The sequence below is a fragment of the Podarcis gaigeae genome (assembly GCF_964106915.1).
Source record: "Podarcis gaigeae genome assembly, chromosome: 7".
Lineage (NCBI taxonomy): Eukaryota > Metazoa > Chordata > Lepidosauria > Squamata > Lacertidae > Podarcis > Podarcis gaigeae.
Window position 1 is genome coordinate 51,460,796 of NC_139683.1, and position 13,991 is coordinate 51,474,786.

The 13,991-nt window shown below is 40.7% G+C and overlaps 1 protein-coding gene across 4 annotated transcripts in view; it reads left to right on the forward strand.

Annotated features, from left to right (window-relative positions):
* CDH7 (cadherin 7) overlaps positions 1–13,991 on the forward strand; it is a 122,845-nt gene that overhangs the window by 86,160 nt on the left and 22,694 nt on the right. For all 4 annotated transcript variants that reach the window (XM_083746920.1, XM_083746921.1, XM_083746923.1 and 1 more), the window contains exons 5-7: positions 3,918–4,085; positions 6,179–6,366; positions 12,453–12,706. In XM_083746920.1, the coding sequence (XP_083603046.1) occupies positions 3,918–4,085; positions 6,179–6,366; positions 12,453–12,706 (610 nt within the window). The remainder of the gene's footprint in view (positions 1–3,917; positions 4,086–6,178; positions 6,367–12,452; positions 12,707–13,991) is intronic.

Genomic DNA, 13,991 nt, shown 5'->3' on the forward strand with positions numbered 1-13,991 from the left:
TGACCCACATTGATTTTGCACAATGAATGTATGCAAGGGGATCGCAAACAATTGATGGGGGTCAATGCTAAAAGGGTTATGGGCCACATTGCCATACTGGGTCATTGGTTGTATCAAAGAGCAGACAGTATCATAGGCAGGAGCAAGAGGGAATCATGAAATAGAGCATGCCAGAACATTCTAAGGTCAAGACAAAAGATCGGAAGCCAGGGCTTCCGAGCAGAAGCGTAAATCGTTTGGTCCAAGGGTCAAGTTTCTGGGCTTTAAGACTCACTTTCTGCCCCAGAACAGCTTTTCTCCCTTCTCGCCTGACTTTCTACTCAAAGTTTGCTTGCTTATATTAAAAAGATAAATATTTTTATTTAACAAAATTTATATACTGCTTGATTGTACAAAACCTCTAAAATCTACTATTGTTCTTGTTAAGTCTCAGCCATCTCTCTCTCTCTCTTTCTACTTTCCTTCAACATCTCCTCTGGCTACTTTTCCTCAGCATGTAAGGTGTTGCTGGTGCATGCATTGGTCAAACCACAAGGCTGTGGCATGGCTGGGGGCGAGTGAGGAGACATAGGGCAGGCTGTGACTCTTGGGCCTACCTGACCATGGCCCAAGGCCCACTGGTGACTCCCAGACCACTGTTTGAGAAACACACACAAACGTGTGTGGGGTGTTTGTGTGGTATTATTATTTCCCCCAAAGTAAGAGGTTATTCTGAACATGACATTGCACTTGTCATTCATAGAACAATAGAAACCCCTTTCCACACACCAGATGGGCAGGCTGCAAGGAAGCGAGCATAATTAAGTCCTCATACATACAGGTGCTTTTGCCATTTTCATTTTGCTTAGAGCAAAGAGTTTCAGGGATTTTATCTGATAAAGCATGGGCAATGTGACAGGAGAGGGGCCTTGGGCCTACTCAGCCAAGCCTTGAAATTGCCTTTATTTCTGTAATTTTCAGCCTATTGTTTCTTGCCCTTCCTTCAGCAGTTAATGAGTCTGACTGTTCGTACTCCTTCAGATCTGTTTTGTCAACTTTGCCATAGCCTGTCATACAATTAATTACATTCTTCATGAAGGGAGACATCCCACAGGCTTGTGGGGTCAGCATATGATTTAAAGAAGGACAGATTGACAAAAATAACACAAGGGAACCATTTGTGAAGTTGTCTTTTAGCCTTCCCAGCCTGTTTAGTATGGATGAAATAAAGCTATTATTATTTTACTTTATTTTAAAAAATTGTCCTTTCAGCACAGGGAAGATTAATGAGCTGCTCTGAATTCAAAAGAAGAGGAAATAAATAAAACTGGAACTAAAGAGCTTGCAAACATTACAAGGAGATATAGAAGCCCCAGTGCACCTCTCAGTTATCCATGTATTTTATGTTTCCCTTCTGCTGACATGTAGCAGTGGTAGAGTAAAAGCCCATCTCTCTGGAAATCAGAGACACCAGCTGGACTGTGTAACAAGCATGAAATAGTCATAAAGCCTTCCTGGTTTGAGGAGGAATATTTATTTATCTGATACTTAACTGCACAGCAGAATGATGACAAGCTAGCTTTTCTCTCTCCTCCCTTTACATTTCAAGCCATAATTACACATGGCACAGAGATGACCAAATGGATAAAACTAAAACTAGTTCAGATAATACAGTGTTTCAATTACTATATCAAAGCTTCCTAATTATAGTGAGTGCTTTAGAAGTGGTTATTGTTTTTTTAAGTTTGCTTTAAAGAGATTAGCTAATTCAAGATAGCTTCATTGAAATGCATAGTGTGATACAAGATTATTCATAACAGCAAGAATCTGTGGGGCCATTTACCATTTTGAGCCATTAGGAAACTCATTGTGGCAGCCTGGAAGTTTAGAAACTGCTCTGTTTAGATTGATGGGCCTCAGCGGCACTGGGGCTTGGGCTAGCTCTGTTCAGGCTCAGGATTCCTAAGAGAAAAGTTCAAATGCTGTTTCACTGGCAAGTCTTTCTCAGACAGAGCCTTAAATGGGAGCTGTGGTCCTATCTCAGTAGCTAGGCCTCCCTCCCTTCTTTTAGAAGTCCTTGACTACAGTGGATCAGAGGAAGCTGTTGTTCCACTAGGGCTTCTGAACTGGAGTCCATGTAGGCAGACAAGAGCAGCAGAGAGGTACTGACACAATGGGCTGACTCTGAGGTCATTTTGTCTCCAAATTCTTACCCTCATCCCCTGAAAAGGGGAAATGCAACTCAAGGGTCATGACATCCACCAAGTGTTGAATGGCATATCTTTTCTTGTTCTCCTCTTTGTGGGAGAGAATATATAGAATGACAGGGTGGATGTCCACAGTAAGCCTTTTCCTGGATCTTGAGTGCTCTCATTTTGCAAATGAATCTCCACAACCCTCGAGACATCTATGCACAGACCACATCAATCCTGCATCTGTCTAGATGACATATATGGAAGATGACAGGTCATTACAAGGCGAAGTATGAGAACCCAGTGACCACCTTGAAAAAGATGGAATTGCTTCTGCATGGCATCTATGTCTTTCCATAAGCAAGTTGTGTGTATTAACATTATATGGTCTGTCTCTGGGCTACTGTTCCCCAGCTGGATGCCCTCCAGTTTAGGCTTTAATTCCCATCATCCCTGATCATTGGCCATGCTGACTGGCACAGATGGGAGTTGCAATGCAAAACCTCTGGAGGAGTTGGGTTTGAAAATGCTGCTCTAGGTGCTTGCCCAAGATTCCTGACAGAGGCTTCCAGCAGCATGGAGGCAAAACAGTCTTTTGAAGCTTAGAACTAATGGCAAGTGGGTGGAAAGTAGCCTACCCCCCCTTTTTAAAAATGAAGTCCTTGCTAAATGCTCATAAGCAAGAGAGGTGCAGCAGACATTTTAACATGAACTATGGATCATGTTTAGTCTTGGAAACGAACCAGCATGTTTAAACTTTATAGCACTTATATATTTCCCCCCTTATTATTGTTAGCTTGTAATATATTGGGAACATATCTCTTGATTGCATATGCTTTGAAGTATAGTGCTTTTCCATTTCAGTGTTCGGGTTATGAATGGATACAGCCATTCTTTATACAGTACATTGACTATATGTATGGCTGTAAGCTAAATTCATTAAAACAGGAGTGATGGGGTATATAAGGTAGTTCTGACTTGCTCTATAGTAAATGCTGAAGCACAGGAGTTCCATGTTTTTTAAGGGTGCTCTATTTCAGCTACATGAGTCTAACCACAATGTATATTTTCACATTCTGTGTAGCACAGGTCTGGACTGAAAACGGGGTTGTGGATCAAGCTACAGTGGGTGTCTTCAGGGGCACAACTACTGTATTCTTTTTTCTTTGTTATTATTGTTTACAGAGCAAGGGAAAGAATGATGGTTAAGCATGGAGAAAGAGACAAAGGGAAGAAAGGGATAGACAACCAAGGGCAAAAATACACACACACTTCTATATCTAGAGCATGCCATGCAGCAGGTTGAAGTTAAAGGTGAGTCCTAGGTCTGGAAACATTGAAAACTACATTATTAACATGCAGGGCACAGTTAGAGAAGGCTAAGTTCACATTATATCCCACTAGTGAATGTTCAAAGCTAGTCAACATGCCTAGTAATAAGGCCTGTCTTTTGGATTGTTCCTGTTGACATGTTGGATCAATTCAAATCCCTTACATTAGTGCAAGGGTGACTAATCTGTGATCCTCCAAATGTTGCTGAACTTCAACTCGCACCATCATTGACCATGCTAGCTTGGGCTGATAGGAGTTCTAGTTTAGCAACAACTGAAGGGCTACAGGCTAGCCACCCCTGCTTCACTGTACTCTGTTTATCTTTTGATTGGTGTATATTTTCCCTGCTATGCTTCTGAGTTGGAAATGTAGCTCTGCCACTGTTTCATTTATATGCATTTTGCCATATTCCAGGTATTATCAAAACCGCGCTTCCCAATATGGACAGAGAAGCAAAAGACCAGTATCTACTTGTCATTCAAGCGAAGGATATGGTTGGTCAAAATGGAGGGCTCTCTGGGACCACCTCTGTCACCGTCACCCTTACAGATGTCAACGATAACCCTCCCCGCTTTCCTCGCAGTAAGTTTCTGTGGATGATAAATGAGGAAGACTATATTTCTTACAAAACTAAATCTACGTTAGTTTCAAGTCCAGTAGTGAGCCTTTCAGGTTCCCAGCTGTTCAAGTGTGTTGGCTGCACTACATAGTATCCCTGACCATTGCACCCTACACATATTCTGAGGGGTTATGCAAATGTCCATTCTCCATCTTTGGGATCCCTTTTGGGGGTTTTTGTGCATCAACGTGTGTTGCCAGTACTTGAGGATGTTTGATTTCTTTCTGACTTTATGATTACAGTATTTCTGTGATTAATTATAAGGTGCATCAAATTACCCTATGTAGGTGGATGCATAGTTGTTCTTGTGTGCATCTCGCATTGCCTGACTATCTCTGTCAATTCTCTCCCCCACCCCCCAAAGACACTGAGAGTTTCATAGAAAAATCAATCTGGGAAGAACTAGAAAACAATCTGCCCTCAATTTACTTGCTTTGACCAAGGTGGCTCATGACTGAACTAAGCAAGGAAAAGAAACGAGCTTATTTCCAGACTTGAGCTAGCCTGTTTATACACAGTCTGCTGCTCTTCTCCACCTTGCTGCGATCTTTCTTGTAAAGTCATTGCAGGAGTGAATTAGACTAATGTGAGGAACATATGCATGCCCAATCTGGTCAGTTTTCAAGTGGGTATGAAAAGAAACAAGCCAATCAAAGCAAGACTGGGAATTAGATTCTTTCCCCCCTTGAATTGTTTGGGTAATAATAAAACACCAGAGATTCAGCTTCTCGAAGTGAGAATGTTAGTGGCTTCAGCCTGCATTTTGTTAAGCTGCAATCTGTATCAATTTCAGCTTGAGCCGCAGGTTTAGAGTTTTCACAGGAGAAGAAGGATGCCTTTGCAAGAATAGCATTTATCTCAATTACATGGCATGAAGAGCCAGGAAACTGTCTCCTTAAGACACAATTAAGACTTATCTCTTATTTTACAAATGGATTTATTCTTTTCTTTGGTGACATGAGATATACTCAAGAGAAAATGTCATTGGCTGTAGTCTGCCTTGGTAGGAAAGTTAGGTTAAGTGTTATTTTTCCTTCTTAGATGTTATTTTCATCAGTTTGCTTATGCATCACTTGCTTATGTGGATTTATATTTGTGAGAGCGGAATAATGTTGGAGGAATGGACTCAAATAGCAAAGCTTAAAGAATTTGTTCCTTGCAAACTCCAATAAAAACAGATATTATCTGCACATCCTGAACTAATGTGTAGACCAGAACATAGTTATCCTTTGGATTTCACACTTCTTTGCATTTTTACAATGCAATTTTTAGCTCAAAATGCATTTGCAAATTGATACTTCAAGAGAAAACACATTTAGAGATGAACATTTTGAGAGAAAATACCTTTAAAAATGTATATTTTGCAAGGAAATATGTTCCAGTATATATAAATTCCCATGCAGATGTTGTTGTTTTTTAAAAAGCATAGGTTAAAGAGGAGCAGGCATATGAATGCATGCATTTGAAAGAGACATGGACTGGAAATAGAAAGATCCATCCTAGATTCAAATAATACTGTGAGCAAAATTTAACTATTTTGGAGTGGATCTAACAAAGCCTGACCTATTAATATTTCCTTCCTCCAACATGACATTAAATACTACAAGCAAGGAAGGTGGCAAAAATAATTTTTAGAATAAATTGTGGATGGAAGCAAGGGTAGCAGCGGTCTACTTGTACAATGTGGCAGGTCCTTTCTTGAAAACCAGAAAGATGTGCCATCCTATAGAGGGCACAGAGGAGAGAATGCTGGTGTTGTGATATTAAATCACCCAGTCTTCAACAACATGGAGCACTTTAGATGACCATGCTGGCTGGGACTGGTGGAAGCTGCATTTCAGTCATCATCACAATCAGCATCAGCATCTTGAGGGTACCAGATTGGTCAAGGCTGAAATAACATTTTCCCTCATGGCATTTTAAAGAAATACCAAATGTATTGTGTTTAGAACCCTTCCGCTATAAACTAAGTGAGGTCATTGATTGATTGATTGATTGATTGGTTGATTGATTTGATGAACAGATGAAAATCCAGGGACTGTTCTGAACTTTACAGGATCATATCAATATAATGTCCCAGAATCGCTACCCGTGGCTTCAGTGGTCGCCAGATTAAAGGCTGCAGATGCTGATGTGGGACCGAATGCTGAAATGGAATATAAAATAGTGGATGGTGATGGCTTGGCTGTTTTCAAAATCTTAGTGGACAAAGAGACACAAGAAGGAATCATTACAATACAGAAGGTAACCTCACTTCATTATTTCTGTCATGGTACACAAGTAACACCATCTCACTTTCAGTTTATGCAAGGAAGACGCTTCAGCCAAAAGACAGATAAATAAACACAAGTGAGACCTGCAACCAAAGGTTGTATTATAGAGTACTGCTGCTTGGGATACCAGCCATTTCATTCCCCTTCACCCCGTTTTCTGTCCCTCACCTCCTCTAACCATCAGCTAGCAGACCATGGCCACTCAGACATAGTTTCTATTGGTCTGTTTTTGGGGTTCCCACCTGGGGAGGAAGCTGTAAATATTTTTGTTCCTCTGAAAACCTTGGGGTTCTCCCAATTTTGCTGACATCTCACATGTGGGGTGATGCCATTTTGGTTACATAAGCAACAACTCACAGTCTGAACATTGGAAATAGAGAGAAGGATGCCTTGATCATAAAACACACATTAAGAATTCCCAGCTATGTAGGACTCCCCCCGCCCCGCCTTAGTCGGCTAATAGGTAAATATCAGGAGTGATTTCAACTGATGTCAACATACATACATACATTAATTGAAAATGGATAGTGTAACCTTCAGTAGTTATGTCAGGGTTAACAAGAAATGTATCAACAGTGCCAATAAAGAAATGTTGTAGTTCTGTGGTTGAATGGACAGAATGAAGGACGAATTCTGAAAGTTTGATCATCCTGTGGTTTTGTTCTATACATATGGAATCCTTGCAGTAGACAAATTGTCATTGATGTTACTTTTTCCATGAACAATGAATGATTCTGTAAATGAGGAAGTTACTTTCCTTAGTCTATTCAATGGGGAAGGTAGGAATAGATGGTCCCTTTAGGGAAATCTAGTTGATTCTTAATCTGAGTATGTGCCACAGAAAACAGTTTTGTTTTCATAACTTTTGTTGTTTGAAGACAGTATTGCAGTCTTCTTCCTTCCTTCCTTTCTCTCTGTGTGTATGCATGTGCACATGCGTAAGTGCATTTCAATATTGTTGTAATTTTCTGATTTTAGTCTCTTTGTTCTTATTGCATTGATTGTTTTATAATCCCCAGTGAAATTGCCTGATGGAACAAGGTTCCTGGGACTCTTGTTCATTTGACAGATGCACAAGCCTGATTAGTGTTAAGATTAACCAGAAGGGGGGAAATGATTCTCCAGCAACAGGGCTTTTGAATGGTAATGGTAAAGAGACCCCTGACCATTAGGTCCAGTCGTGTCCGACTCTGGGGTTGTGGTGCTCATCTCGCTTTATTGGCCGAGGGAGCCGGCGTACAGCTTCCGAGTCATGTGGCCAGTATGACTAAGCCGCTTCTGGCGAACCAGAGTAGTGCATGGAAACGCCGTTTACCTTCCCACTGGAGCGGTACCTATTTATCTACTTGCACTTTGATGTGCTTTCGAACAGCTAGGTAGGCAGGAGCAGGGACCGAGCAATGGGAGCTCACCCCACCGTGAGGATTCGAACAGCCGACCTTCTGATTACCAAGTCCTAGCCTCTGTGATTTAACCCACAGCGCCACCCGCGTTGAATGGTAGATTACGGTAAATTATATCATTTTATAGTTGTCATCTAGTTTTGTTTAAAAGGAGAGCCTCAGACTGCTTCCTTTGAAGAATAACTGCATGTCGAGTCCTTCCTTCCTTCCTTCCTTCCTTCCTTCCTTCCTTCCTTCCTTCCTTCCTTCTCTTGTTCTTCTTCAACAGAGAGGGCTTGCCTTGTAATTTCCTTCAGACAAGACAAAATGCTCACTTTTTTTCAAAAAAGTTGAATGGATGAGGCATAGGATCTAATCAGATAACACTAATGCACAGATATTAATGAAGCTGTCAAGCTCCATTCACTGTGCTGAAGGAAGAACAAAAGTATGCTTTGTCTTTTTAACCTTCAGCACTGTTCTAGTGATTTGTGAGATGTTTGTTTGCTATTCTAACAACTCCCATATTTATGGTCCCATAGTTATGGTCAGGAAGGGGTAAAGTGAATGCCAGCTAAATGATGTTTGTTATAAAATAAACATTAGCATCAAAGTGAAGCAAAAGAAGCAAAAAACAAAAACAACCCTTTTTGATGGAGCATTTTTAGAAATTAAAGCCCCTCTCCTACTTTCTGCATTGTAAGGGCTACTTTGCTTTCCACTATGTCACTGCAAAATTTCATCATTTCATGCATGAGAAAATCAATAAAATTATGATTTTTTTTTTTATCTGATCCAGTATTTGAGAGCAAGAGTCCTGTCAGACAGATGGAGCCATTTAATTATTGCTGCATAGAATCACAGAGTTTGAAGAGATCCTGAGGATCATCTAGTCCAATCTCCTGCAATGCAGGAATATGTCGTTGTCCCTTACAGGGATCAAACCTGCAACCATGGTATTATCAGCACCATGCTCTAGCCAACTAAGATGTCTGTTAGTTCAGGGTGAGCAGGATCTAATTCTGTGGGATGGGCTGAATGTTGTATATGGCAGCCATTACTGATTAACAACTGTGGGAGAGAGGTCCCTAGGCACTTACCAGCAAGCATTTGCTTGATGGCAGCAGAGGGACTGGGCGGCTGGCGCATGGCTCTTGAACAGTCAGAAACACCCAGTGTAGGCCTATAGCATGATCAATCCATGCTCAAATGTGACACTGCCTGGCCATGCTCTTAAACAGTATATAATTTATTTCTCCTCCCCTGCTCTATTATTATCTGTCACAACAATAAACTATTGCAATTTATAAAACACTAGAGTACTGGTGTTCTTGTCACATTATCCTCTTTCCTCTATGAGTTCACACTTCCGATGCAAGACATTAAAACATTAACAAATCCATAGAACGCATTTCTCCATTTTGACATTTTCTGGCATTATTCTATGGACACTCCACACTTGAAGCTCTCATTCTCATGCTAAATGATGGTGCCATGTGCTGTCTGAACATAATAAGGGTACCTCTTACCCCAGTAAAAACAATTAGGCATGTCTATTTCTGATTTAGGAGAGAACAGAGTTAGTTAGCAATTGTTGTATGTCTTTATGTCAAGTGAGCATTATGCCATAGTCATCAAACTCTTTCTGTCTGCTGTATTTTTATTAGGAAACTTACAAGAGGGCTGCTTTAAATAGATTTCTTTTGTTTTCTTCACATAAAGTACTTAATGTCTTGAAAAACTGGCAATAGTTCATACTCCATTCACTTTTTCCAACTGGCTGCTTTTGTTGTAATAATTTTCCATGAAGCAGTTTTACGAGACTGTGTGCATGATGTATCCTATACATTTCAGCAATTCTCACTCTTGTTTTTGCAGTTGGTACAATCTTGCAAAAACAGCAGTGATTGAGACTTGTTGAAATGTAATCATTTACTTCTTTATTATATTCTTAACCCAAACATTCATCATATGATCCCAGGTTGCCTTATAGTTCTGTTACTTAGCAATTCCAATGGGAAAATTCATAATGCACCATATTCACAGCATTGCTAAATAAAATAGCAAATGTGATAATAATATGTTGGTTGAAGTATGTGTGTATATCTGCAACTTCCTGGGCAGTGCAGTTGGTATCAATCCTAAACCCCGAACCAAAGCACTTTGGAAAGACCCACGGCTTGTTCTCCATAGCTCCCCACACTCAATCAGACCCCTTCCAAAACTTGGGGTCTGAGTCAAAGGGACACAAAGACACAGACAGTTTGTGAAAACCTCCAACACCCAATATAACTTTGGTGGTTTGTTTATTTTTTAAATTCAATTTATATCCTGCCCCTGCTCTGAAAAGAGCCCAGGGCATCACATAACGATAACATTATGTATGATTGTTGGGACATGGGAGAAGTGCCGTTGTGAATGATAGCTCTAGTTTCGAGCCACAGAATGACCTCAACAGGAGTTTCATTTTATTTTCATTCATGGTGCTTTTGGGAGAGATGTGGAAGGCTCTGATCAGCTGCTGTCAATTGAGAAGCAAACAAAAACAAAGCCTCTGTTTTCATTTATCATAACTCGCTAATCTCTGGACCTATCCTTATGAAGTTTTGCAGGTTTTTCGGATAGGGTTCCCCTCACCGTTTATGCTGCTTTCATACATACTAAGGTACCAAAAGTGGCTCCCCAAGTCCTGCTGTCGCTTACCAAACAGTTTGAATCCATTTTTTGACCTTACCTGACCTCTTGTGTAATTTGTAGGCACTTATTTGATCTGCTACCTCCCACGTTGTGAAGTGTTGTGATAGCAACATTAACTGCAATTTGTCCTACCATTCTTCTTAATCAATCTAATTTACATGTTTGATTGTGACATTAGCAGCAGTTCAACTGCTTACCATTTGGCTGATTTATATGATTTGAAAACAGCTTCACACACTCAAAAATATTATTATGATTTATTATTGTTAGCTTGAGTTCCATTATTTACTCTCATTAAATAATTATCTTGTTTTCTAATTACCCACATTTTGAAAGTTAATGTGTAAAAATATCAAATAAACCAATCAATTACTACGCAAATTCTGGTTTCTTTTCTTCATTTCTTCTCCTGAACATATGCTGTTACCTTATAATAATAAAAAATAATATTTTTTATGTACATTAAATTTAAAAATTAGCAATACAAAGAGACAATTTACTTACCAATGCAAACAACATTATGCAGTGTTCTTGCATTATGCAACCATGCCCTGGTAGAAGCTCCGTGGAACTGCATTCTATTCATTTAGTTAACAAAATGTATACACTGCTTACTAGAAGTCCTCTAATGCTTTACAATGGACAGTTCAAAGTATTCATTAAAAACACAAATAAAAATAAACATTAAAAACTAGTTACACAAACATATTAAAATGGAAAAGGCAGTAATTTCAAAACACTGCTAATTACTAAAATCACATACTAAAATTATGTGCCTAGGTAGGATTGCAGTAAGGGGGGGAGGAAGTCTGTAGCAGTCACCAAAAACAATAACCTGCCATATATCAATAGACAAGCAGATCCAAAGTGTAAGTGCTGCCACACTTAAGGTTCAGTTTCTTGCGTGTGTGAAATCAACAAATTGTGGCGCTTCTAAGTGGTTGAACTGGCATGTATGGGGGTGAGGCAATCCTTCACAATCTGATCCCCAGCTACTGAGTGCTTTACTTGCTAATAATAACATCTTGAATTAGGCCCAGTAACAAATTGGCAGGGAGTGTAGATTTCTAAGCAAGGCTGCTCTATGCTGACAGGGTCTTGTTCCTGAGAACAATCATGCTGCCGCATTCTGGGACGTGGGTAGAGCTGTGGTCTAAACCACTGAGCCTCTCGGGCTTGCCGATCAGAAGGTCGGCAGTTTGAATCCCCGCAACAGGGTGAGCTCCCATTGCTCTGTCCCAGCTCCTGCCAACCTAGCAGTTCTAAAGCATGGCAATGCAAGTAGATAAATAGGTACTGCTGTGGCGGGAAGGTAAACGGCGTTTCCGTGCGCTCTGGTTTCCATCACAGTGTCCCGTTGCACCAGAAGCAGTTTAGTCATGCTGGCCACATGACCTGGAAAGCTGTCTGTGGACAAATGCCACCTCCCTCAGCCTCAAAGCCAGATGAGCACTGCAACCCCATAGTTGTCTTTGACTGGACTTAACTGTCCAGGGGTCCTTTACCTTTACCTCTTTTTTTTACCTAACTGTAGCTTTTGGACCAAACACAAGGGGAGCTCTTTGATGTAATCCTCTCTTGAAGTCACCGTATTCTGTCTAAAGTTTGGTAGACTAGGTATTCCTGCTTGGCTCCCCATTTAGCTAGACTACATTTAGCTCCCCAATTAGCTGGATTATTTAGTGTTCTTACTGGTGTGGTAGATGCTCTTTCACAGACCCTTATTCCATTTGGACCTCAGTGTGGGTTGACTTTTAAAATCTCTGTTGCTGGGGGGGGGGGGGGTCGCGGATGGATCTGTTATGTGAATTAGCTCAGACTGTGAGAAATACTGGCATTGTGGCACAAGTAACATTTTGTACTTAGGAATGGTAAGCCTACATATTATTCACTCATATTTGCAAGTCAAAGAGCTGGCTGATTATAATTTAGAAGTTGACTCTGCTGCTTAAACTTCTAAATCACTTTTTCTCTGTAGGAGCTGGATTATGAAGCCAAGGCCAGCTACACCTTGAGAATAGAAGCGGCAAATAAGCAAGTTGATCCTCGTTTTTTAAGCCTTGGGCCCTTCAGTGATATGACAACAGTGAAGATCATTGTGGAGGATGTAGATGAACCACCTATATTTACCTCACGTTTGTACACTATGGTAGTGTCTGAAGCAGCTAAAGTAGGCACCATCATTGGAACTGTTGCAGCTCATGACCCAGATGCATCTAACAGTCCTGTGAGGTAATTTTGCATTTCATTTCCTACTTTTGCTGCTACTTATATCTATATTAAAAAAAATTACTGTATTCCCAGATAGAAAAAAACACCTTGGGTTGTATCAAACTAAGTTCTTCTCAGAGTTGTTGTTGGCTTCCAGCATTCTCAAGAGACAATGAAGTATGCCTCCCGGGGTGGAGCCAAACCACTGGAGAATCACAGTGCCTGCTGGGACTGCAGAGACCAGTAACTCATACTGTTTTTGCTTCATTAACAGCACTGAAATGACCTCTTCAGGGTGCAAGTCTTGGGCTGCCCAGATGACAATATTTTCTCCCTCTTGGTCTCACTGATGTGGTCCAAAGAAAAGCAGAGCACTACATTTTGCACCAGCTTGGCTGCAGTAGTCGCCAGAAAGAGGAGTACAAGATGCCATTCAACTGCCTTGGGGACTCTGCTCTGGATTTGCACAGGGTTTACTCTTTAGCCCCTCTTTTCCTAAAGATGCCACACATTGCAGTGGATATGGAGTTTCCCTTGGGGTTTACTCCTGAAGCCTTTCTCATTAATGAATATAGTGGAAGTTTAGGATCAGAGTTTTCCTTCTCCTAGATGGGCCACCTTCTCAGATTGATAAGTCGCATCTGCCCCTCCCTTCCCTCTACAGCACATGCAGTAACTGCCTTCTTGAACATTGGGCCCAGTATTGGTCTCATCTTCTCAATCCACCAAAGCCTGTCTTTGCATGTAGGGGAAGTCTCTAACTCACCAAAGGTTTAAGATCCATCAGCTACACTCTTCTGGTGTAGCTGCTGTCACATATTGACCCCTTCCCTGAGCCACAGGCAAGAGCTGAGTGCAACTCTCCAAAAGTGGACAGACTACTCCAGAAGGAGCATGTCATGTCCCCAGCAGAAATACTACCACTTCCCTCCCCAGAGTAAACCCACTGGAACTAATAGACCTAAGTTGGACATGCCCATTAATTTCAATGAGTATATTCTTAAGTACAGCTTAGTTAGATACTGCTGAGTATATTTTGTTGTCATTTGGATTGACTTGTCTTGGTATTTTCTGGGTTCAAGACAAAGCTTGGGAAAAGAAACTTTTAAGTTCATTTTGATGTGGAATAGTCTGTGCACTCCCATTATGTATGCATAGGCCATACATTGCTTGTGAAAGTCTTTACTCATGTGGCGTTTCACTTTGCTAAGGACCCTTGAGCAGCCAAATCAACATATCACCAATTTGTTACTACATTGTAGCTGTAAACAGATTTAAATCCTTTGGGGCACAGCATAATACAAAT